Source organism: Corythoichthys intestinalis, chromosome 15, assembly GCF_030265065.1.
Source record: "Corythoichthys intestinalis isolate RoL2023-P3 chromosome 15, ASM3026506v1, whole genome shotgun sequence".
Taxonomy (NCBI): domain Eukaryota; kingdom Metazoa; phylum Chordata; class Actinopteri; order Syngnathiformes; family Syngnathidae; genus Corythoichthys; species Corythoichthys intestinalis.
The window spans coordinates 31,620,910-31,648,168 of NC_080409.1; the positions used below are offsets into that span (position 1 = coordinate 31,620,910).

Sequence of the window (27,259 nt, forward strand, 5' to 3'; positions counted from 1 at the left end):
CTTAGACTTTTGGTATTTATTTATGGAATTTTATTGTCATCATCATCGGTATCATTGACAATCATTGACAATTACAAAATGTGATATGATTTGCCTGAAGGAACCGAAGGTATGGCGAAAATAATGTTTTGACCTGAGGAATGGTAGTGCTTATGAGTGGAGCCATTGCTATGACATCAGTGATACCCACGCATATTCTAATTAACTCAAACACAGGTGCATGTGATGATGACTTTTAATGTTGAAACGAGGGTTACGCACATTTGATTGGCTAAAATAGTACCAGCATTGATAAAATGGGTGCCTGCGCTAAGGACAGCCACGTCATGGAAATTTTGGCTTTTATTTATGTTTTTGTTTGATATTACACATCACAAAAATGACATTCTGGGTTTTTCAATGTATTGTTGTTTGTTCCGTTAAGGTTGAATGTACACTGTGACAGGAAGTCAACATATCTGGATATCCCAATCGTCATCCAGGCTGAGTTCCAAATTGCTGATGCATATATGGCATCGTTCCAGGTGGTATTCGAACTCCAACGAGATGCCCTCGTCCCTCCCCTCCATGTAAACTTTCACCTCTGACGGCTCACCCCGCATTCCCAAGATGTCCACTGAGTGCACCGCTATGCCGCACTTGTAGATTCCCGCTTCACCGCTAGTTCTGCCAGGCGACAGCATTGCGGTATCATGGCATTATGAGTCATGTGACATGACCAGGAGGCAGTAGAACTCACCGGCACTGAAGGTGCCCCGCCAGCATGCAGAAAGAGCGCAGGCAGAATTCCTTCTTGTCGCGGTATGAGAACGAGTGGCCGTCGTCCATGTAAACCTCACCTTTGGCGGCACCCTGATTGGACGGAAGAGAGGTGAGAAAACACCTTTAAGTTAGTAGGATCTCCTTGATAGGGTCTTGTTCCTCCTCACTTGAACGTCCAAAGCCACCGTGAGGGCAAGAGGCGTCTTCTGAAGATCGGCGGTACAAGTCCCAATTGCTACAGCACGGCAAACTATTGTACCACCTCGCTGGAACACCGGAATCTAATGAGGGAAGGCAGAAATATAGATAGCTATAGGCATTTAACATTTAAAACAGTCATAATGGATTGGACGTCTATCAGTGTCTCTTGCACTGAAACATGATAATTCAGTGTCATCTATCCCAGTTCAAATTGGTTGGAGATATACAGTAAATGAGTTCAGACTGTATTTATTTATTATTTGACAGGTGTTTAAACTAGGGATATCCAGATCTGATCACGTGATCGGAAATTGCCCCGATCGCGCCATTTTTCAGAGGATTGCAATCGTGTGAAAAGGATAGGGTTTTAAAATGTTTAAAAATATATATGTTTTTTGTGTGTTTTTCTGATTTATGCTTGGACACCCTCTCATCCTCCCTCCTCCTGCTTTTCTTAGTCACCAGTGCAGCTGGCGTTTGATACTTAAAGTTAATGATGATTGACAGGTTTGTAGCTTTGATCTGACGAGTGAAGGCTCGGTAGCTCTTCGATCAAAGGCACAAATGTGTTATTCATTGCTTAGTCGTTGTCGAGAAGCTGTTCTCGGCAGCGTGAGCGTCAAACTTCACTCAATGAAGCATTAATAAAGACAAGCATTTTTCAACATTATTCTTGTATAAAAATGATTGGGACAGTGGTTAGCACGTCCACCTCACAGTTCTGGGTTCGTTTGCGGCTCCAGCTTTCCTCTGTGGAGTTTGCATGTTCTTTCCGTGCCTGCATTGGTTTTCTCTCACATCCCAAATAACCGTGCATGGTATGCCTATTGTACACTCAAAATTGTCCGTAGGTATGTGCGTGAATGGTTGTGTGCCTATATGTGCCCTGTGACTGACTGGTAACATGTTCAGGGTTTACCCTGCCTTCTGCCTGGAGTTAGCTGTGATAAAAAAAATTAAATAATCCACAAATACAATGGCATTGCCAAAAACATACTAAAATATATATGTTTAATACTCCGCAACACTCCCGGAAGAAGAGAAAGGAATGTAAAAGTACAGTACTGTAAAATGTTTGGAACTTTTGTTCAACGAAAAACAACAACAACAACAAATTTTCGGTATCGGATCGGGACTCTGTATCGGCAGATTCTCAAAATCAGGTGACTCGGGTGCAAAAATATGCGATTGGGACATCACATCCCTACTTTAAACTCAAAATTCCGAGTCCACTCTATCGACCAGACTGATGCGACGAAAAGACCAAGGTTTTGCAAGTCGAGACTGAGACACAGCCTTCAAAATATACGGTAGTCTTGATACCAGCCTTTGGTGTTCAAAGATTAGTTTCTTGGTTGATTAATCTATATATTTCTCCAGGGAAGCATCAGAACCAGACTGAGATCCAAACAAAACATTTACCGTGTCCAAGGATACCGGGAAAATGCTAGTCATGCCTCCTTGGTGAACCTCTGTCGATTTGACATCATACCAAAGCTGAAATACAAGAACCAAAACTGAAATTCAACAACTGAGAACTCTTGAATTGATATTTACACTACCTGCCCCGCTCCGGGAAAGAGAACCTCAAGTTTGGTTACACCGGATTCTGTGATTGGACACACCAGAAGTGCTTCTCCTGGATTCAACATTAACATGAATTGAAGGAGTTACTGAAGTGTTTGCAGTGGGCAAGAAAGTGCAAAACGTGGCATCACCCAGCATGTACTGGTGCTCCATGCTGAAGAGGCTCTTATCATGAGGAAATTCAATCCACAGAGGCCTGAACATACAATCCGGTTCTGTAGGTAGCAAGTTGTTCCAGTCAAGCGTCACCGAGCAGCAGTACTAACCTGAGCACAGGCAAGCCATTGGTGTGAGCCCGGTAGAAGAGCGTGTACCAGTACGGTAGCAAGCGATACCTGAGAACAAAGGAGCTGTTTATTAGTTGATTTCTAATGAGGTGAATGCAAAAATGTAAAGGGCGATGAATACCGTACCTCTCTTGAATGACACTTCGGATGGCTTTGGTCACATCCTCCTCGAATAGCCAGGGCTCCCGCCGTTTAGCGTTCATTGACGAGTGACCTCGGAAGAATGGTTGCAGGCATGCTGCTTGATACCAGCGCACCAGCAACTCGGGACTCGGCTCGGGAAAGAACCCTCCAATGTCAGCTGTACGGTAAAAGAACAAATTACAACGAATTGTCCATCGACAATTCAATTTTCCAATCGTCTTAACTACTAAAATGGCCAGACTGGAGTAAGAATTTCTTCGACTTACATCCGCAAAACGAGATGCCTGTTACACACATGGACAGACACATGGGGATGGAGATCCTTAGATACTCCCAAGTGGAGAGATTGTCGCCCGTCCACACTGCGCCTGCGTGACAAATGTTAACTTTTGGAACAGAATCCATAAATTATTTTGAAAAACATACCTAGTCTCTGTGTCCCGGCAAAGAATGCGCGGGACAGAACAAAAGGTCTCTCGGAACCTCCAGAGCGGGTCTTCAAGCCGTCTACTGCTGCCATATGCTAGGCGAGATGAAAAAAAAAATGGAAAAGCTTCCGAAGTTAACACAAACGTTCAAGACAGAACATTTTTGTGTTGGAGTAGAAAAACTAAAATTGGAGAATAGTAATACTACTTTGTACTATCATTCTTTTTCCCGCTCACCTGATAAAAACCATACAGGTTGTGCAACTCCCGGTGTTCCCAGCCCCCGAATTGCACTGTGTCTTTAGGCAACGACTCCTCAGGCCCGTAGAACACGGTAGGTTCGTTCAAGTCCAACCACACGTGCAACGATGGCGTTGAGCCCTGCAATGAGAACTGCATCACACAACAATTTCCGAAAGGAATTTCTTAGGTAAACCATCTTTACCAGGAAACTAGTTTTGGATTAATTGTCCCAATCAAAAGATTTAACTTGATGTTATCAACTTGACGTGGTGAACAGGAATTGCCACGTTGAATTAGTGTAACAACTTTGAAGGGGTCCAAAACAACAACTTCAACACTTCATCAGAGAAGGTCAAAAATATTTTCACACCAACCTTGTATCGATCCAGAGCAAAGCACTTGGCATACCAGGCCCGGGTGTGAGGACTGCTGAAGTCCGGGAAATGTGAATTGCCCGGCCAGCATTTTCCCTGGTATATCTGCCCCTCCCTGTCCATTATAAAATGCTCTCCTCCTCGACCCTCTTGGTACAACGACCAATCAGGATCAACCATGATAGGGGGATCAACGATAACCACCAACTGAAACAAGAAAAAAAGGACAAAGGACTACAGAAAAAAGGACAAACCATGAATAAGGAATGTAACTTATGACACCGGGCTGGAGTTTCGTAGCGCACGCAGAAATGCTTCCAGATTTGAGAATCTCAGACTACAACAAAGCAAAATTGGAATACCTGTCTATGACAAGATTTTTTTGTCTGCCGACTAAGATTTAGGACAAAAGGCTGAGAAGAAGATACGATTTAAGACTACAATGACTGTGAAAGCAATGGGAGAAACAGTGATTGTTGGTGGTCAAAAGGCTCGGAGGCGCAAATTGACAGTCTCGCTTCTTTCAACCTGCCCCAGGCCTACTGTTTCTACAGTAATAGTTTATCTCTACCTAACGTGAAGTGAATAAATAATGCAATGTTTAGTGTCTTCGAGTGTCCAGAAAAGCACTATATAAATCCAAATACATTAATGTTAATAGAGAAGACTAAGATTTCACATCACATACGATTAACAATTGAGACATTCTATAAAAAACTGAGTACTAGAACTATGGACTTAGGTTTAATGTTCAATCAGGATGGGGGAATCAATGAGAACCACCAACTGCGAGAAGGACAGAATTATGAAAAAGGACCTTCCTGTTCTTCTTCTCTAGGTAGCACTGTAGTTTGGCTGGGTCAGGAAACAGCTTGGGGTTCCAAGTAAAGAAGCGCTTCTCATCTGTGTGTTCAATGTCCAGCCACATGACGTCGTATGGAATATGGTGGCGGTCGAATCCAGCGTCCACCTCAGCCACATCCTCTTGGCTGTCCTTGTCCCAGCGTGAATGATGGTAGCCCAAGGTGAACAGAGGAGGAAGGGTCTGGTACCCTAGAGAGGAAAATCCGTCTCTGTTCAAGACCATTGGCTAATTTTCTGAATGAATGATTCCAAGCACAGTTGGCTGTGTTGTGGCAATGACTGTGTCACCCATATACCAGTCAGCTCGGCGTACTGGCGGTACATCTGCGCCGGACTCGGGCCAAGCAAAACCATGCAGTCTATCACCCCGCTCTCGGACAGCCAGTGAACGTCTGTGTGGGGTAGCGGTCCGTCTTCTTCCTGGAAGATGTTGAGAAAGTGAAAGACTTATTACTTAGGACTTCATTAAGATTACCTATAAAAATGCCCAAAAGTACTAAGACTAACATGTGGCTGGGATTTAGGAGTTAAGCCTGAGTTATGCTTCTGAGTTGCGGTGACGGTGTTGCGACAATGTAGACCAGAGGTGCCCAGATTCAGTCCTCGAGCATGTTTTCCATTTCTCCCTCCTCCAACACACCTGACTCTAATAATCAGGATCAATATCAGGCTACTGCAGTGCTTGCTGATTAGCTGATCATTTGATTCAGGTGTGTTAAAGGAGGGAGACATGGAAAACAATCTGGATAGGGGCTCTCGAGGACCAGACTTGGGCACCCCTGATGTAGATCCTACGGCATCAATGAGCATTCGATAGTTCTGTGGCAAGGGCATGCGTTGTTCTGTAATTCCTCGCAAGCCACTAGAGGGGTGTTGCGTTGTGTTTGTGCGGTTTTGGAGGACTCTTGTCGAATTCCTTGAGTTTTCTTCCAGTTAGACAAGCATGGCAACAGAGATGCAACAATCTTCAGCTCATCAACATTGAACAACAAATGTTGGTCATGCAAATGTTGAGGTCCAGGCGATGCAGAAGACGGTTGCGGAAGTGGTCTGTCCGACTGTTGATGCCGCACAGTCACATTATGAATTCTAGCATCGAGTGGAAGCCAGCAAGCTGCGTTGTTGAGCGTTTTGTCCGATTTCTTTGCCGTGTCATACAACCAGCCAGTGGGAAGCCATAGCAGATTTCTGGCAGTTATGGAACTTCCCAAACTGCGTTGGAAGGCTTGATGGTGAATACGTTATCATAAAAGCACCGAGGCACTCTCTGTCAGTGATGATGTATCAAGTATGTGAACTGTCTGTTGTTGAAAATTAAACATCAAAACAACTCTTTTGACACAAAACCTGTGCTTTATTCTTCATATACTTGAAGTGTAAAATGTAAATAAGTCACAGACTCACAGCAAACATATTCAAACGAGAAATTATAAAGTGCACCCATTCAAAAATACGACAAAGTGATAAATAGCTGGCAGTTTTTGGCCAGCTGGGTGACTGCTTCATGTGGCCATTCGCTTCCGAACACACACATACTTGTCTCGGAGGTTCTTCCATTTTTTTACGCATTGGCTGAGCTCTAGCCACGCATTTTCAGCAATCTCCTTCAACGTATTGCTTGCCATTTGACAATCTTTATGTCTTGATGAGGCATTGTAGAGGTTGTCGTACTTGCGGACCTCTTCGTTGATATTCTCATCGACTTGGTCCATTTTGCGTGTAGCACAACAATGTTTGAAAATGGCGGTGATCTCGCTCTGAACCGGAAACAACAGTCTGAGCAGACTAATCACAGTCCATTTATGTCACGTCACCACGCATAGACATGACGCCCAGAGGTGTAGCAAGGGTCCCCGGGGGCCCCAGGCAACAAGCAACATGAGGCGCTTCGAGTGTGTGCAAGTAAGGGGGACAGTTGGACTTGGACAAATAGCATATTTAATTAAAGTATAATAACGCCTCGGTCTCATAGAGCGCTTTTTAGGACACTCAAAGTGCCCGGCTTCTACTACATTTGGACATAAAACTACAGTAATATAGTACACTCACCTCTGTCTTGCTTCCTTTTCTCCTCTTCTGCTTTTTTTTTTCTTTTTTTTGTTGCTCTTGATAACTTCATTCATTCTTCATTTTGGATGTACAGTGGGGCAAATAAGTATTTAGTCAACCACTAATTGTGCAAGTTCTCCCACTTGAAAATATTAGAGAGGCCTGTAATTGTCAACATGGGTAAACCTCAACCATGAGAGACAGAATGTGGAAAAAAAAAAAAATCACATAGTTTGATTTTTAAAGAATTTATTTGCATATCATGGTGGAAAATAAGTATTTGGTCAATACCAAAAGTTCATCTCAATACTTTGTTATGTACCCTTTGTTGGCAATAACAGAGGCCAAACATTTTCTGTAACTCTTCACAAGCTTTTCACACACTGTTGCTGGTATTTTGGCCCATTCCTCCATGCAGATCTTCTCTAGAGCAGTGATGTTTTGGGGCTGTCGTTCACAGTGGGTATGGTGTTCTTCGGATGCAATTCAGTATTCTTTCTCCTCCAAACACGAGAACCTGTGTTTCTACCAAAAAGTTCTATTTTGGTTTCCTCTGACCATAACACATTCTCCCAGTCCTCTTCTCGATCATCCAAATATTTTCTAGCGAACCGCAGACGGGCCTGGACATTTACTTTCTTCAGCAGGGGGACACGTCTGGCAGTGCAAGATTGGAGTCCCTGGCAGCACATTGTGTTACTGACAGTAGCCTTTGTTACTGTGGTCCCAGCTCTCTGTAGGTCATTCACTAAGTCCCCTCGTATGGTTCTGGGATTATGGCTCACCGTTATTGTTATCATTTTGACGCCACGGGGTGAGATCTTGCATGGAGCCCCAGATCGAGGGAGATTATCAGTGGTCTTGTATGTCTTCCATTTTCTAATAATTGCTCCCACAGTTGATTTCTTTGATTTCTTTACACCAAGCGTTTTACCTATTGCAGATTCAGTCTTCCCAGCCTGGTGCAGGTCTACAATTTAGTCTCTGGTGTCCTTCGAAAGCTCTTTGATCTTGGTCATAGTGGAGTTTGGAGTGTGACTGACTGAGATTGTGGACAGGTGTCTTTTATACCGATAATGAGTTAAAACAGGTGCCACTAATACAGGTAACAAGTGGAGCCTCGTTAGACCTTGTTAGACCTTGTTAGAAGGAGTTAGACCTCTTTGACAGCCAGAAATCTTGCTTGTTTGTAGGTGACCAAATACTTATTTTCCACTGTAATTTGGAAATAAATTCTTTAAAAATCAAACAATGTGATTTTCTGTTTTTTTCCATATTCTGTCTCTCATGGTTGAGGTTTACCCATGTTGGCAATTACAGGCCTCTCTAATCTTTTCAATTGGTGATTGACTAAATACTTATTTGCCCCACTGTACTCCGATTAAAAAAAAGCCAAATCGCCGCTCACTCTCACTCTGAGTCACGTGAGGGAGGGGGGGAGTGTAGAGCGAGTGAAAGGGCCCCTTCAGGGAACTCAGACACAAGGCTTTCGCTGTCACTGTCGCACTTGTCGCAGCGACAGTGCAGTAAAGCTGCGTGTGCTAAATCTGTTAGCCCTCTGGGGGCCCCTGCTGGCTGGGGGCCCTAGGCAATTGCCTGGTTTGCCTAATGGGACACGACGCCTCTGGTGACGCCTAGTCAGGATTTTGTGGATGTGCACGTCAGGCAACGCCTGAGGGTCGTAAATCGGGTCTGCCTTGACTACGTAGGTCTGCCGCAGAAGCATACCTTTCAGACTAGAATCACTATACTATACTAGGATCACTATACCTGGCTGTAGTTGATGTGTACAAACGAGTCTGAGGCATTGAGCCAAAAGACTCCGAGAGTTCGGTCCTCCTTGTGGGCCATCAGTAGAGGGACGCTGCCGTATATGCCCAGATGGCTGTGGATCTCATAAGCGTACACATCTAGGTTGTACAGTCGGTAAGGTTCGTCATCTCTGGGGGGGACACCAAGGCATGAACATTGTAAGATCGTTGCAGTTAATCATGACACAGCTTCAAAGTCCTCTTGAACAATGGTACCATTGGTGCAAAAATAATACAATCACGTGCTATTTACATTTTCACGGTTTTAAGATTCCTTAACGCACACTCTTCAAAATCCTTTAGCAGACCCTAATCAAATGTGACCCAGAACAGCATCAGCGTACTCCAACATTTCTGATTATTATTATTTTTGTTTATTTCGGGTCACTCTCGGCAAAGTCATCAAATTTAAGTGTTCAGAACAGACTTGTCCAAAGTCCGGCCCGGGGGCCAAATGCGGCCCGTGGTCAAATTTAATCCGGCCCCCAGCCTCTATCATAAAATCAATAATGTCTGGCCCGCACACAGACTTCATAAATTGGTCAGCAGTACTGCTACCAGCACATGAAGTAGCTTACACACTAAATGCTGCTCCTAATTTACCCACTAAACACTCAAAGCACTCTAAGCAACATTACCCCGTTTGACCCTTTACTCCATATTTTCTAAAACGGCGACAATCAACATGAAAAAGAAAGTTGACTGCGACGGCCGAGGTTTCAAGGATAGGTGGAAATTGTTCTATTTCTTCACTAAAATGCGCAACAACGGTGTCTACCTCATTTGCAGAGACATAGTCGCTGTTTTTAAAGAGTTCATCAATGTGTGGCGATATTACCAAACAAGACACGCTACATGTACGACAAGATTACAGGGAAGATACGTAGCGAGAAATTGAAGCAACCTGAAGCTAGATTAATTTTACAGCAGCAGTATTTCACAAGAGCCCGACGGTCGAAAGAGAACGCCACAAAGGCTAGTTACGAGATTTTGAAATTATTAATTTAAAAAAAAATAAATAAAGCAAACGTGACACACAGAATTGTTCTATGTAAAGGACGTCAGCCAATGTTGGCCCCCCACATTTTTACCACACCAAATTTGGCCCCCTTTGCAAAAAGTTTAGACACCCCTGGTTTAGAATTTCTGGCTGTCTCAGACCTTGTGTCTGCCAGACGGAGACTGTCGGAATGTTCTGGGATGCCGAACACATCTTGGAATCCGTGGAGACGCAAATCAGCGCCAATGCTAGTGGGCCCTATTAGGTAAAACACAAAACAGCAGATGTTGCTCCTTCCATTACACAAGACACTAATTTACAGACTTTGGCAATGTGCTGCAATTAACTCGTTGGGTGCCATACAAGGGAAAAGACATCCAACCCATTAAGGCTGAAACTCGCAGTTCAAATGGATTGGACGTCTATGTAGTGACCAGTGTTGTTAATCTTACTTTAAAAAAGTAATTAATTACAGTTACAAATTACTTCTCTCAAAAAGTAATCACGTTAGTAACTCAGTTACCTGAATGTAAGAGTAATTAGTTACTTGGCAAAGTAACTGGTGATAATTTTCATGTTTTTTTTTTTTTCTCCAAAAAAAAAAAAAAAAAAAAACAGGTCCCACAATGTGAAGTTTAAAGGGTTTTTGGGACAATTGGCCCTAGCCCAATTCTTTACTCTAAACTTAACTAGACACAGGGGTATTGCGGATATTGCGATAACTAGATAGTAACCTTTGCTATGTGTGGAAGTCATTTAATGTTGTGAATCAACCGTTAAAGTTGTTAAAATTGCTCCCGTTATTGCATTAGTTCCCTTCTGTCTATTTGACATGTGTAAGTTTTAAAACTGTTTTATCATTTAAAGATAGATTTAAGTTAAGTTTTGCCGATTTAGGAGTATTTTAGATAAAAAGTTACTTAGGTTCGCTAGGAAGGTTCTCTACAACAGAGCTTTCTTGAGAAGTCTACTGCTTTAAGATGGTGGCTGTTTACTAACGCATCTAGTTCTTTTTTATACTTGTTGCTAATGCCGCCGTGTCTGTCAATTGCATCTAGTTCTGTATATATATGATATCTACCGAAGCATCATGTGGGCGTAGTTTTTAGGTTACCGGCTTCAGTCAGGTATTATTGGAGCCACCTAGCATAGTAGCATCGCGTTTGCAACGGCGTCACACTCCCTTGCCCCCCCCACTCCTGCTCTGCTCTCTCGTCTCCGTGCGTCCGTCTTTTTCAGACTTTTATCGCGTCATTAAACCAACATCGCAACGCAGTTACGCACGCCTTTCCCGCCTCAGTAACGGTAACGGCGTTGCCAAAATGAGAAAAGTAATTAATTAGATTACTCACTACTGAAGAAAATAACGCCGTTAGTAACGCCGTTATATTCTAACGCCGTTATTAATAACCAGTGTTGTCAATCTTACTTTAAAAAAGTAATTAATTATAGTTACAAATTACTTCTCCCAAAAAGTAATTGCGTTAGTAACTCAGTTACCTGAGTGTAAGAGTAATTAGTTACTTGGGAAAGTAACTGGTGATAATTTTCACGTTTTGTTTTTTTTTTCCTTAAAAAAAAAAAAAAAAAAAACTTAGGTCACACTATGTGAAGAGTAAAAGGTTTTTGGGACAATTGGCCCTAGCCCAATTCTTTACCCTGAATCAACCGTTAAAAGTTGTTAAAATTGCTCCAATTATTGCATTACTTCCCTTCGGTCTACTTTTGACATGTGGAAGTTTTAAAACTGTTTCATCATTTAAAGATAGATTCAAATTAAGATTTTGCCGATTTAGGAGTATTTTAGATAAAAAGTTACTTAGGTTCGATAGGAAGGTTCTCTACAACAGAGCCTTACTAAGAAGTCTACTGCTTTAAGATGGCGGCTGTTTACTAACGCATCTAATTCCTATACTGTACATGTTGTTAACGCCCCCGTGTCTGCCATTTCGCATCTAGTTCTATATGTGTGATATCTACCATATCTACCATATCATGTGGGTGTAGTTTGTTGGCTATCGGCTACAGTCAGGTATTATTTGAGCCACCTAGCATCGCGTTTGCTCGGGGTCACAACTTTTTTGCCTCCTCCCCACTCCTGCTCTGCTCTGTCGTCTCGGTGAGTCTGTCTCCCTCAGACTTTTATCGCGTCATTCAACCAATATAGCAACGCATAGTAATGCAAGCCTTTCCCGCCTCAGTAACGGTAACGGCATTGCCAAGATGAGAAAAATAATTAATCAGATTACTCACTACTGAAGAAAATAACGCCGTGAGTAACGCCGTTATATTCTAACGCCGTTATTAACAACACTGGTAGTGACAAACATGTTTAAATTCACAGCTGAAGGATTAAATGAGCCACATGCAGCTCTAGAACCGCAGCTTTCTTGCCCCATATTGGATATCTTTCATCGTCTATAATCTGTCATACTGGTTCATTAATGTAAAAAAAAAATGTGTTAATGTTTTTAATGATGTCACTGTAGTTTGCTATCATTTGTGCTAAATAAATCCCAACCGTTTGCTTTGATGTCCACAAAGTCCCTGAAGGTCTCTCTCCACAAGTTGTCCTTATCCAGCTGAGAGACAAAGGAGATAATAATCATGAAAGACTAAAAAAAAATTACAATTCTAAGAGTGCCATGTCTTCCTCTGACCTCACTTGTGTCTCCCTCAGCCCTAAGAAAAACACACCCAAGACAAACCTGTCTGTTAGTGTTCTTTTAAACAAATTTTAATTACTGAGAATTTACTGTCTGGCAAACATGAAGCTCACTCCTGGGGACGTTCCCGCAGTGTCTCGAACCACAGTTTGCTCTGAGCATTGAATGTCACTACTGCTTGGTCGTCGCACAGTAGCTCCAGGCGGAAAGGTAACTGCCACACGCGGCACCTGTAGAGCCCTGATGTCCAAGAAAGCGTCACTGAGTCTGCCTGCCGCTCTTCCAGTCTCACCCTGAGGTTAAAGATGTGCATAATAAGAGAAAAGAGCAACTGTTATGTTTCTTGATTCACGCTTTTAGAATTTCGATCAGTTTTCTCACATTTCACACTTTGGCTCCTGGGTTAGTACATCCGGCACCCTGTAGCGTGGTTTGATGGGCTTCAATTCATCAATGACGATCCTCACCGTGTCATTTTTGCATGGTGAAACACTCACGTACAGCATGTTCTGGGAAAAAAGCAAGCTGTAAAATTGTCTTTTGGTCCACATCCAGGTGACTTGTTAACATAGCGTTGACGCACCCTGAGCAAATAGGAGTTTTTGCATCAACGCACATCATACAGATGCAACATTAGGTTCAAAGGTTTCTTCAGGACACTCCATTTTTTGATTCAGTAGTTCACGTTTGGTCTTTTTGTTGATGCTGGACTTAATACTAGGGTTGTTCCGATCATGTTTTTTTGCTCCCGATCCGATCGTTTTAGTTTGATTATCTGCCGATCCTGATATTTCCCGATCCGACTGCTTTTTTTGCTCCCGATTCAATTCCAATCATTCCCGATAATTTTTTCCGATCATATACATTTTGGCAATGCATTAAGAAAAAAATGAATAAAACTCGGATGAATATATACATTCAACATACTGTACATAAGTATTGTATTTGTTTATTATGACAATAAATCCTCAAGATGGCATTTACATTATTAACATTCTTTCTGTGAGAGGGATCCACGGATAGAAAGACTTGTGACTTTTTATATTGTGACTAAATATTGCCGTCTAGTGTATTTGTTGAGCTTTCAGTAAATGATACTGTGGCCATGCCCAAATGCATGATGGGAAGCGGAACCATGACTGTGCGTAGTGGTACCAATTGATATATCTTCTCTGCGTCGGGAAATAACATAAGGTGTTAAGATAAAGATCAATTGCTACCTTGCTTCCCCACATTGCTTGACATGATATTTCTAATCATAGGGAAGAGGGATTGCAAAGCTTTAGCCAATTAAAACAAGGCTCCAAAGGATGCTAAAATTCACTCTACTCATTGTGCGCTGCCTTTTATCACTCTATATAGGTAAAACGGCGCCATTGCAGATTGAGCGCGACAATGCGTGAGTGGCTCGTGCAGCGCATGCACTAATTGCGTTAAATATTTTAACGTGATACATTTTTTACAAAATGAATTACAGCCGTTATCGGGATAAATTTGATAACCCTACCTCAACCCTAAACTAAAGACTCTGAATGAGTGTAACATATTATGTCTGTAACGCTTTATATAATTGGAAAACGATGTATTTAATTAAAAAAAAAAAAAAAATTAAAAAAAGGCATGACCGATATTTTTTTGCCGATTCCGATACTTTGAAAATGACGTGATCGGACCATCTCTACTTAATACCTGTTTGTTTGGTTCCAGCAACTCAAAGCATGCTCCTTTTTCAGTGAGGACGAGTGTATCTAAAATGGCTTGGTACTGCATTTTGGGACCTTGGGTCTGCCGCCTTTGGAAAAACAAATGAATATATTTATGCACTACAGATAGCACTCAATTAAAAATAATTGATTAGAGGCTTATGTTTTAAGTAATCTTGATTTATTCATATCTCAATAGCTGTCACAAAAGGATACATTTTCTCATTTGATTGGATTTTGGCAGTTGACAGAATAAAATCAAGGGCACAGGCATTGAATTTCAATACAAAACTGTACTGAAACATAGAACATGCACATTCTTCTGGTAAAAAACTTGAAACATACATTGATTTGAATAACCTAGAAGTACTTGTGAAAGAGGTGCATCAGGAAATTGTGTACTGACAAAAGCTCTGTGCCCTTTTACAGTACAGAGAGATAGAAATACTGTAAATATAATATTCAGCTAAGTTAAATGGAACAAAACTTTTAAAAAATTGTAATTTCAAAAATTTATATACTGATATTTTGTAAAAATGTAGACATAAAGTAAAAAACTAAATATTTAGTAAAAGCCTCATGATGATGTGACTCACCTGTAAAAACCAACCTGATGACTTTTCATAAACTTATGCTTATTATCACAGCTAGGCACACCACTGTGGAACAAAAACAATGTTTTTAATGATAATAATGATACATTTTATTTATAACGCACTTTACATTTGAAAAACAAATCTCAAAGTGCACATTACCAAAAAAAAAAAAAAGACTAAGAATAAAAGAGTAAAAGCAAAAACAGACAGAAGCACAGATAAAATCAGATACAAATCAGATAAAAATAAGACAGTCAAATAAAATTAGCTAGAGTAAGGTTTTTTAAAAAGGTGAGTGTTTAGTCCTTTTTTATAGGCATCAAATGCGTTTTTCTATTTTTCTGTGCAGTGCTGAATAGTATATGATGCAAAACGCTGGTTATAAATTTAAAGTGTTATTAAAAGTAAAAGGTCTAAATGATACCTGGGATTAGGTTGTTTTACGTCCATCATGTTGAGCACAGAAGAGAAAAAAAAGGAGGAGAAGGTGAAACAAGTCCAAGAAAAAAAGCCAGTTCAACGATGTCTGCTAAGATATTAATATCTCAAATTTCATGTGTCTTTTTTATAGTAGGAGCTTTGACAGTGTTAAGTCAACACAATAAACTGACGTCTTTCTTGAAACGAGACAGTTCCGGTGTATATTTAAAATAATAATTTGCATCATTTAGATGTCTTGTGATCAGAATTGATTTTTTTTACCCTTTCATGCACGGCAAACAACAAAAGTATGCGCATATTCTTTTTTTTATTATATATATGGCGGAAAACAGACAAGACTGAAAAAGCAGTTTCTGCTCTTGCACTCCTCTTTAAGAGAAACTGCTGTATTTTAAGCCAAAATACCTGGTGTGTTTGACAGAACAATATGTCTGTATGCTGCCATAGCAGATTCATGATTCATTAAGCCCCCGAACTATTTTTAATTTGTCCGTTTTATCCTGGAAACTCCCGTTTACAGACGTCGCGCAACCGCTTTTGTTTCAACCCAGCCATAAAACGAAGGTAATTAATTATATTTATTATTCAAAATGTCTGTGATTATTAGCTTAGAATCATTAATTGAGGTCTAATTTTTCTTAAAAAAAAGAAAAAAGAAATGACTTTAAAAAATGATTCACTCTCATACTTAAAACTTTTAAACAAATTACGTCACAATGAAAAAAAGGGTGTCTGTAAAAAAGTCACGGCAAGTCTACCTTATATCTATATCTTAATTGTATTTTTTTTGTTACTGTCGCATTTGCTCCGAAATGTTAGATGATAAATGATCGATCCAAACAAAGAAAAATTGAAAAACAAAGTTTAAAAAGGTAAATATACTGTATGACAAAGAAAATCTTGACCACTCCTTGATGTCTGCGATTTCTGCATCGCGACCCTTGTTATATTACTATGTTTCACCCATAAAATCTCAAAATCCGGCTGCGGCCAGTCTTGACACTCGGTGATACATGCTACATGGAGTTTTTGGATCGAAACAAGGTAAGTACGTGATAATATCTCGTTAAAGTCATCCATCCATCCATCCATCCATCCATCCATCCATTATCTTCCGCTTGCTCCGGGGTCGGGTCGTGGGAGCAGCAGCTTTAACAGGGATGCCCAGACTTCCCTCTCCCCAGCCACTTCAACCAGCTCCTCCGGCAGGATCCCAAGGCGTTCCCAGGCCAGCCGAGAGACATAGTCTCTCCAGCGTGTCCTGGGTCGTTCCCGGGGCCTCCCGCCGGTGGGACATCCCCGGAACACCTCTCCGGAGAGGCGTCCAGGAGGCATCCAAACCAGATGCCCGAGCCACCTCAGCTGGCTCCTCTCAACGCTGAGGAGTAGCGGCTCAACGCTGAATCCCTCCTGGATGACCGAGCTTCTCACCCTATCTCTAAGGGAGAGCCCGGACACCCTGCGAAGTAAACTCATCTCGGCTGCTTGTATCTGGGATCTTGTTCTTTCGGTCACGACCCACAGCTCGTGACCATAGGTGAGAGTAGGAACGTAGATCGACTGGTAAATCGAGAGCTTTGCCTTTCGGCTCAGCTCCTTCTTCACCACTATGGACCGGTGCAGCGTCTGCAGTAATGGTGCCGCCTGTAGATCTCTCGCTCCCTCCTACCCTCACTCGTGAACAAGACCCCAAGATACTTGAACTCCTTCACTTGGGGCAGGATCTCATCCCCGACCCAGAGAGGGCACTCCACCCTTTTCCGACTGAGGACTATGGTCTTGGATTTGGAGGTGCTGATCTTCATCCCAACCGCTTCACACTCGGCCGCGAACAGTTCCAGTGAGAGTTGGAGGTCACAGCTTGATGAAGCCAACAGCACCACATCATCTGCAAAAAGCCGAGATTCAGTGCTAAGGTCACCAAACCGGACCCCCTCAACGCTTCGGCTGCGCCTAGAAATTCTGTCCATAAAAGTTATGAACAGAATCGGTGACAAAGGGCAGCCTTGGCGGAGTCCAACCCTCACTGGGAACAAATTCGACTTACTGTCGGCAATGCAGACCAAACTCTGACACCGGTCGTATAAGGACCGAACAGCCCGTACCAAGGGGCTCGGTACCCCGTACTCCCGGAGCAACCCCCACAGGACTCCCCGAGGCACACGGTCGAACGCCTTCTCCAGATCCACAAAAAACATGTAGACTGGTTGGACGAACCTCCATGCACCCTCGAGGACCCTGCAGAGGGTGTAGAGCTGGTCCATTGTTCCACGGCCGGGACGAAAACCACACTGCTCCTCCGAAATCCGAGATTCGACTTCCCGACGGACCCTCCTCTCCAGCACCCCTGGATAGACTTTACCGGGGAGGCTGAGGAGTGTGATCCCTCTATAATTGGAACACACCCTCCGGGCCCCCTTCTTAAAAAGGGGAACCACCACCCCGGTCTGCCAATCCAGAGGCACTATCCCCGATGTCCACGCGATGTTGTAGAGGCGTGTCAGCCATGACAGCCCTACAACATCCAGAGCCTTTAGGAACTCCGGGCGGATCTCATCTACCCCCGGGGCCTTGCCACCAAGGAGCTTTCCAACCGCCTCAGTGACTTCAACCCGAGAGATCGAAGAGCCCACCTCGGAGTCCCCAGGCTCCGCTTCCTCAAAGGAAGGCGTGTCGGTGGAATTGAGGAGGGCTTCGACGTATTCTCCCCACCGACTCACAACGTCCCGAGTAGAGGTCAGCAGTACACCATCTTCACTATACACAGTGTTAATGGTGCACTGCTTTCCTCTCCTCAGACGCCGGATGGTGGACCAGAATTTCCTCGAAGCCGTCCGGAAGTCGTTTTCCATGGCCTCGCCGAACTCTTCCCATGTCCGAGTTTATGCACTGCCAGACATGTCCCCCTGCTGAAGCCAGTACACGTCCAGGCCCGTCTGTGGTTCGCTAGAGAGCTTTTGGATGGTCCAGAAGAGGATTGGGAGAATGTGTTATGGTCAGATGAAACCAAAATAGAACTTTTTGGTAGAAACACAGGTTCTCGTGTTTGGAGGAGAAAGAATACCGAATTGCATCCGAAGAACACCATATCCACTGTGAAGCATGGGGGTGGAAACATCATGCTTTGGGGCTGTTTTACTGCAATGGGACCAGGACGACTGATCTGTGTAAAGGAAAGAATGAATGGGGCCATGTATCGAGAGATTTTGAGTGAAAATCTCCTTCCATCAGCAAGGGCATTGAAGATGAGACATGGCTGGGTCTTTCAGCATGACAATGATCCAAAAACGCACAGCCAAGGCAACAAAGAAGTGGCTTCGTAAGAAGCATTTCAAGGTCCTGGAGTGGCAACTACACAGGACTATCCAATAATAATGAATCATGATAGCAAAAAAAATTAATACATTGAAAATATTTATACATGAACATGATCGCCATTTTAATGAATTAATGACACATTTAATAAAAATATTTGCATTTAAATCCGTGCCACTTTTAGTCCCCGATACCACAGAACTTTGAAATTATTAATTGCATATTAAATGGTGTATTTATTAAATTAATCGTGGCACTTTTAGGCAAGGCAAATTTATTTGAAAAGCACAATTTAACACAAGGTAAAAGTGGTTCACCTCAGTCTCCCATACACTTTGTCCAAATTTCTCTGAAACTAATCCACAGCTGGCTGAATACTGAAAATATTTGTAAAACAACAGCCTGGCTAATGAAACAGTATAATTTTGCTTCAGCACTAAGTCATATAAACTCTATGTAAATAACCGCTAGCTTGCAGTTGCGCTAAGTCTACGTGCTTAGGCTGTTGAAAAAAATCATCACAACAAACCTCTGTTTTTCTTCACGTCTTTGCTCTCTTCTTTTTCTTCTGACCCGGAGGGCTTTTGTCTTTTCATTAAGTTGACTTGTCACTGTAATGTCGCTCAATTGTGGAGGCTAAAAATAGCACCCTCAGGTAGCTCGCTGGTCTGCTGGGTGGTGAGTGAGACTAAGGCTACGTTCATACTACAGGTCTTAATGCACGAATCCGATTTTTTCGTGTTTTTCCGACTCGAGTGAGGCATTAACTTGACGGTCTGAACGTGACAAGTCGCATAGAACTGGACCATTTCAAATCCGATCTGGGTCACTTTCGTATGTGGTTCAAATCCGATCTGGGTCACATTTTTCAAGACTGTTGCGGCGGTCTGTACTGTCCACTCTCCCAAATCGGATTTCATGCAGCAATTACGTCATCAAATAGCGAGAGAGACGCTTACCGTAGCGGTGCCGCTGTGCGTTATTAGCGCCTAGCTTGCAGTGAAGACGGCTTTTGGGGAAGGGCTGGTCTTGACAACAGTCATAAAAAATAAAAATGGGTTGAGGATAAACCTGAGAATGCTCAGTTTTCTCTTTGCTCCAAGTGAGCAATATTTCAACATTGCCTACACGGCCGAGAGTCGGGGCAAACTGCGCATATGTGTGTGTGACATGCAGGGACAGTGCGTGCATGCTATCGATCCATATAAACTTTGAATATAAGCCTAAACGAGGATTATTTATGTCTGTTATTTGTGTCCTCCTTTTGAAAAGCAAAATATGATTTCCCTGGAATGACGGATGACGTGTGTCATTTGTTTTGATGCTTCTGCGCATGCGGGTCTTCATGCTCAGCGCGTGTCGGACTCCGAATTAGTGCGCATGCGTAATACTTGAACGGTTTCAATGGACAAAGTCAGTCTGAACGGGCACGCCAAAAAAACGGATATGACAAAAAAATCGGATTCGTGCATTAAGAGTATTAAGTATGAACGTAGCCTAAGGTCTGTGGTGAAATTATCGCATCACAGGAAAAAGTAAAACGGGCAGAAGGCACACTAGAAAAATGATTTCATTATTATTTAAAGACTTATTATGAACGGGTTTGTTGTTCTTTTGTTTTATTGTTTTGCGTAATTTTTTGATTAATGCTATCATCAAATATTATTTGAATATTTTTCTTGACGCCCTTTTGGACGCTGGTGCGCCCTTAGGCGGTTGCTTAGCTCGCCTTATGGGCGGCACGGGTCTGCGGTCAAGGCAGCCTTAGAGTTAACTGAGACACTTTTATGGTGGAAGATTTTGGTAGCAATTTGTTGGTTCCTTTTTTTTTTTTTTTTTTTTTTTTTTTTTTTTTTTTTTAGACATTGACTTTCTTTTAAATGATATCTCGATTCTTGCAGGAGCATATCGATAACCTTTTTGGGAGACAAACAATATATCACCATTTCGATATTTTGTCACACCCCTAGTTACTACCCACCTCTGCAAACATATGGCGAGCAAGTAGGATTTTGTAAATTATGATGTAGTAGATCTGTTGTTTCTTGTTATAGTGTTTTACTTTAATGAGCCCGTTTTTGTTTGTGAACTGTATAATTGTGTAAATTAAAAAAAAAACAAAAAAAAACCCCTAATACTATTCAAGGCTCCATAACCCGAATGTACCTCACTATTTGTCTCCCTCTAGCGACTGCACACCGTTGCGCATTTCGGCCGGATCCGTGACGGGGTGGAGGAGGCGGATGCTGGACCCTCAAGCCGCAAAACCCAGAACGGCCACAGCAGCCACCAAAGATGCCGAGCAACGTAGCGCGGTCTTTCACCTTTCTCTTGCTTCTGGCGGCAGGTTTGCCTCCTGGTAGAACAGCGGAGGTGTCCGTGTGGGACGTGGACGTTAACACGGTCGGTGTCACTTGTTTTGCAATCCGCGTTTTAAGACGAGAGAGTGTTTGTTGGTTCAAAACGGCTGCTAGCTGGCAATCTTGTTAGCCGGGTAGCTGTCAAATAACAACAGTGACGTTCTAAGAAGCAGTTTGAGCATTTGTTTGAGATTCTCCTCGTTTTTGTATTTGTATGCTTTTCAGCCTCACTGGCACAACGACTATGCTATAAGAGCGTGTTTTCCTGTTCTGTGACATTTCTGCATGCAACTTTTGTATGACATCTGCCACTGTAGAGTTTGTGTCATGTTAATAGTGTTGCACCGATACCACGTTTGACTCCCGACAACCGGCAGTGTGTTATCGGCCGATGCCAAAAACTGTGTCGATACCGCGTTTTACAATAAAGATTAAAAGAATTAATTTTCTAAATTACTGCACACACACTTAACAGTAAAATAAATGACTTCCGTGAAGTTGGCCCCCCCATCAGATGCAAATTTATAGAAAAATTATGTCATTCGTTTGTGCTCGTTTGCGCTATCATTTTTGAGATATTGAGATATTAATTTGGAGTGATGACATCACGCCAAGGGCGTGAATTTGCATAGGGACGGTAAGGACATAACACTACCAAATTTTCAGGATGCTCAAATTATCCCCACCAACTTTTAAAGTGACCTTCTGCATTATATAATGACTTCTATTATATAGGAAATTTGGATTGTCTTCCCATATGTTGTAAGTATAGAAATGACCCTACCTTCAGTTAGTGAGTTATTATCATTATGTTCAGACTTACATTTTCCCCTTTTGACTTGCTGAATGTGGCGGTCGATTTTTTTCCCCCTCAAATGCGCATTTGATTGGCTGATGACTTGACCCCTCAACGCTCCCGCACACACACAGCCACGACAGAATTACATGTCGACGTCATGCCGCCTCCTTTGCCCCCTTTGAAGAGGAGGGATATTAGAAGTGTATTTTAGGCCAGCGGCAGCAGCAACTAAGTAATGGAAAAAGACATCAATTTTGTGGAGGTAGGGAACACACCACTAATTTTGCTACTGAAAATCTGACCTGCATCAGAGTTAGCATAACATTAAACTGTGTAAATTTGCTAACCTGCAAAACTCGAGTAGGAAGCTGCTTAGACAGGTGTCCTCCTGTATGTTTTTTACTGTTAACTAGAGGCGTGCGAAATTTGCGATTCTTAGATCATTCGGGATTCGGCCATGGAAGATTCGAGAACGATTCACAAATATCCAAATTCCGATTATTGAATTATACCAGGCAAAGCGGAAGTAAAACACAGTCAGCGCGGTCTTTGGGACGCAATGAGGAACGGACCGAGAGTAAATATCATGTTCAACTCATGCTGCTAGATAAATAAACAATCATACCTGACTGCGGCCGACAGCCACAACAAACAACGCCCAGTTGCTAGTTGCTACAAACATACGGGTACAGTAGATATCATATATATGTAGAACTAGATGCAAAATGACAGACGAAGTCGGTGTTGAAACATGTATTATTGAACAGAGATGCGAAATGACAGACTTTCCGGCGTGAGTAAACAGCCGCCATCTTAAAGCAGTAGACCTCTCTAGAAGGCTCTGTTGTAGCGAACCTAATTAACTTTTTATCTAAAATACTCCTAAATCGGCAGAATCTAGTCTTGAATCTATCTTTAAAAGATAAAATAGTTTTAAAACTTTGACAAAAGTAGACAGAAGGGATATTATGGAATAACGGGAGTAATTTTAACAAATGTAACAGTTGATTCACAACATTAAATTAACTGAATGTTGTTTAAAGCTGCTGATACAGAGTGGGGACAGGTGTTTTTTATCTACTGTTATTTTTGTATATTTATTTACTGTTGTATGTTAACTTCATGCTGAAATAGTAGTTTGGTTTAGCCTGAGAGGATTTTTGAACAATTTTGGAACTAATGTACAAAACATTAAAAAAAAAAAAAATTAATAAAATAGAGGGGGGTGCATGAATAATCGTTTTATAATCGAATCGGAGCCTCTGAATCGTAATCGTAATCGAATCGTTAGGTGCCCAAAGATTCCCAGCTCTACTGTTAACATTAATTAAACTGTGAGAAATGTACTGAACCGAGGTTTACCCCCTTCTCCCCAATTTTCAGTTTTATTTTATGTATGTGGTCTTAAAGCAGCCCAAAGGAGCTTTCATTTTTTGTTGAGTTTGGCTGTGCTTGTGGACAAAAGCAGCAGTTTTACCTGAAGGAAGGCTCCATATTTAATTATTTTTCTTATTCCCAGACTAAAAAGTTTTTTCAGTTATATTTACTTATTTAGACTGACAATGTATATACCGGTGTATATACATATATATATATATATATATATATATATATATATATATATATATATATATATATATATATATATAAAATGTAGATACCAGGGAAAAAAACATTTATGAACCAAAGTTCCTAACTTGTATTTCCATGTCCTCATTTTCTGTGAGTGTTGCAGAGGATAAAAGGTGTCATTTTGTTTCTTTTGGAAATGTCATTGAATTTCTTGATTATTTTGAATGTCCTCCAATAAAACACAAGGCTTGGTCTTTACTTGTTTTCATATGAAGTAATTTGTTCACGTTTGTGAAACTGTAACAAAAAAAAAAATGGATGCATTCAACACAACTGCACAATACAATACAAATACCATGTAGACGCCACACACAAGCTATAAGTATTGGTGGGCTTCCATACAGCAAGATTTATTACCAAATTTCGTTCATATACAATATTTTTTCCCTTAAACGCACAGATAGATGTAAAATGCTTACAGGAAACTAGTAGTTTCCGAGGCAGAAACGTAACAGAACCCCCCCTTTTTTCTTTTTTACAAAGCATTGTGATCAAGTCAATTTTATGGCTCTTTAAAGACGCCACGTAATTAATGATGTTAATTCTAATATTCACTCACTGAACATGGCAATCCTACCTGCCTGCTCTGCACCTGTGGTGTGCTCATAGTCGTCACAGTTGGTGTTTGCTGCTTCATCTCCCTTGTGAGGTGCTACAAGCCAAAGTTTCCACAGTTAAGTGTTGTCAAGGGCGTAGGTTTGCATAGGGACGGTAGGGACATAACACCACCAACTTTTCAGGATGCTCAAATTGTCCCCACCAACCTTTAAGCAGCCTTATATGGATTATACAGGGTGATTCAAAAAGAATGTGCCAAAATCATCACGCATGTATACATTTTAAAATCATTGAAATAGACTGAATTGTTAATTAATGAATTGATTAATTAAATTAATTATTTAAAATTAATAGTTTAATAAGAATTAAAAGTCTTTTTAACAAGTAAGTAATTTTAACAAATTAAAAGTCATATCGGCTTGATGTTGTCCGTGCCGATGGGGGTGGACATTGAGCACTTGTAAAGCATGAAATAAAAACTTACATGTTAAATACAAAGTTACATACAATACTTGTGTCCAGCTAGTTATTAATTTTTTTTTTTTTTTAATATACCGCAATAGTTTCAGCACGTTCTTTTTGAATCATCCTGTATAATGAGTTCAGTTTTACAGATAATTGAGATTGTCTTCCAATATGTTGTGAGGATATAATTGACCCTACCGTTATTTAGTGAATTATTTTCATTATGTTCAAACTTACATTAACCCTTTTTCACTTGCTGAATGCGCCGGTCCATTTCCCCCCCTCAAATGCACGTTTGATTAGCTGATGACTTGACCCAACCCCGACACACACACACGCAGGCACACCCTGACAGAAATACATGTCAACAACATGCTGCCTCCTTCGCTCCCTCTTGAAGAGAAGGGATATTATAAGGCTTTTTTTCGGCCGGCAGCAGCCACTGTAAGTAATGTAAAAAAGACGCCAATGTAGTGGAGGTGGGGAACACACTACAAATTTTGCCATTGGAAGTCCGACCTGCATCAGAGTTAGCACAACATTAAACTATGTGAATATGCTAACCTGCAAAACTCGAGTAGGAAGCTGCTTGGAAAGAAATGTCCCTCTGTTTGTGTTTTCTACTGTTAACATTTATTAAAGTGTGAGAAATGGAGTGAACTCTGCTGGAAACTATAAAACAAAAAAATGTGAGCAAGAAGCTGCTTAGAGAGAGGCGGGTGCTGCATAATCTTATCACAATGCTATCTTGTAACTGTCAATGATACCAATGATGATAACAATAAACAATAAACCTCATATGTTGCTCACACAACACAACATCCACAAAACATAATCAAAATTAACCATGTACATGAAAAAAAAAATTGGGATGCCGCGAGCTACCCACTACCCAGACTAGCGTTGCAATCAACTGGTCGATCGTAATCAACGTAATGAACACCCCTGATTTAGCATATCAATTAATTAGGTTCATATTCGTGAGAAGTGTAGCCCTGATGCCCGTTCACCCAATCTGTTTTGTCTTATTAATGTCCCATCCCATCCCAGGATGAGTCTGAAAAAATGTATTTGTATGTATATATTAGGGCTGTCAAAATTATCGCGTTAACGGGTGGTAATTAATTTTTTTAATTAATCATGTTAAAATATTTGTCGTAGTTAACACACATGCCCTGCACAAACAGATTAAAATGACAGCATAGTGCCATGGCCACTTGTTACTTGTGTTTTTTGGAGTTTTGTCGCCCTCTGCTGGCGCTTGAGTGCGACTGATTTTATGGGTTTAAGCATTGTGTAATTATTGACATCAAGAATGGCGAGCTACTAGTTTATTTTTTGATTGAAAATTTTACAAATTTTATTAAAACGAAAATATTAAGAGGGGTTTTAATATAAAATTTCTATAACTTGTACTAACATTTATCTTTTAAGAACTACAAGTCTTTCTATCCATGGATGGCTTTAACAGAATGTTAACGTTAATGCCATCTTGTTGATTTATTGTTATAATAAACAAATGGATTACTTATGTACAGTATGTTGAATGTATATATCCGTCTTGTGTATTATCTTATACAACAATAATTTTGAGAAAATATGGCATATTTATAGATGGTTTGAATTGCGATTAATTACGATTAATAAATTTTTAAGCTGTAATTAACTCGATTAAAAATTTTAATCGTTTGACAGCCCTAGTATATATATATATATATATATATATATATATATATATATTTTTTTTTTTACGGCCCACTGGGACAGTGGTAACAGCATGTAAGTAATACTCACAGTCATGAATAAATACCAAACCAAAAATTATAATTGTATTAAAAATGTGTAAAACCCGAACCGGCCCTCCTGGCCGGCCAGCCCTCCGGGATTCGTCCCGATCCTCCTAATTAGCCACTCCGGGCCTGCTCAACATCTCAAAAACGGGAGCAGCACAAACGAAAAATTTTACAGCACAAACCAGCACAATCGTAGCACAAACGATTGACACCATTTGCAGCCATTTTTAATAAAAATTGTTAATATGTCAAAAATAATAACAGCACAAACAAAACGGCATCTTGACCAGAGGAAGAACAAATGTGATATTTTACCTGATTAGCTGCCATTGACAGTACTCGACGTCCAATTAATTTCACCAGGATGCACATGATAAACCTGTTATAGCTTTCCTTTTAAGTGTGATTTACGACTTGTCAGCTGTTGTGAGAAAGTGTTTATTTGCAAAACCCCAAATTGGTTCAAACCACATCTATTATAAAATCGAGTCAATTTTTTTTCACTGATGTCTGATGAATATTTTTTGATTATTACCATTATTTAGGGGTGTGACAAAATATCGAAATGGTGATATATTGTGATACTTTGATACTTTGTATCCCAAAAGGTTATCGATATGCTCCTGTCAAGAATCGAGATATCGTTTTAAAAAGGTGTCAATTAAAAAAAAAAGAAAAGAAAAAAGAAAAAAAAAGGCTGCCATTGACGGTGCTCGACGCCCAATCCATTTAGACTGGGAACTTACGTTCATTCAAAACCAGAGCATTCACAGTCATTCGGTCTGATTTTCGGGGCATTTCCAGGTCACTTGCTGTTCATTTTAGGGCATTTACAGGTCATTTCCTGTTGCGTTTGAGTCACTGCCTATTCATTTGTGTGATTCCCAGGTCACTTCCTGTTCTGTAACGCAAAATAAACAGCAAGTGACCCATAAAATACCCCAAAATCAACAGAAAGTAACTGAAAATCAACAGGTAAATGACCTTAAATGTCCCAAAATTACCTCATTGCCTGGCATTGGCTGCCACTGATGGCCATAGACGTTCAATCCGTTTGAAGTGGGAGGGATTGCAGCGAATGAACGAATGTTCAACCCTCCCAGTTCAAATGGATTGGACGTCTACTAGTGATAAACTCATTCCAATTCACAGCAGAAGCTTGTTTTTTTGTAGAATATCCT

General features: G+C 41.1%; 2 protein-coding genes across 2 annotated transcripts in view; one reads left to right on the top strand and one right to left on the bottom strand.

Annotated features, from left to right (window-relative positions):
- Positions 1–345: 345 nt before the first annotated feature.
- LOC130931363 (neutral alpha-glucosidase C-like) lies at positions 346–15,168 on the bottom strand. Its single transcript, XM_057860108.1, has 23 exons — positions 15,140–15,168; positions 14,716–14,778; positions 14,106–14,208; positions 12,798–12,925; positions 12,530–12,709; positions 12,411–12,432; positions 12,272–12,332; positions 9,912–10,008; positions 8,710–8,881; positions 5,187–5,310; positions 4,844–5,079; positions 4,027–4,233; positions 3,647–3,790; positions 3,408–3,504; positions 3,248–3,349; positions 2,964–3,138; positions 2,817–2,885; positions 2,682–2,746; positions 2,526–2,602; positions 2,386–2,460; positions 930–1,043; positions 740–852; positions 346–666 (listed from the first exon to the last, which is right to left on the bottom strand). The coding sequence occupies exons 1-23, from the start codon at positions 15,166–15,168 to the stop codon at positions 450–452; spliced, it is 2,670 nt and encodes an 889-aa protein (XP_057716091.1). The 3' UTR covers positions 346–449.
- A 5,533-nt stretch (positions 15,169–20,701) lies between these two features.
- The window catches only part of LOC130931559 (transmembrane protein 87A-like), a 30,871-nt gene continuing 24,313 nt past the window's right edge, over positions 20,702–27,259 (top strand). Inside the window, exon 1 of the mRNA XM_057860469.1 lies at positions 20,702–20,874. Within this exon, the coding sequence (XP_057716452.1) occupies positions 20,767–20,874 (108 nt within the window). The 5' untranslated portion in view covers positions 20,702–20,766. The remainder of the gene's footprint in view (positions 20,875–27,259) is intronic.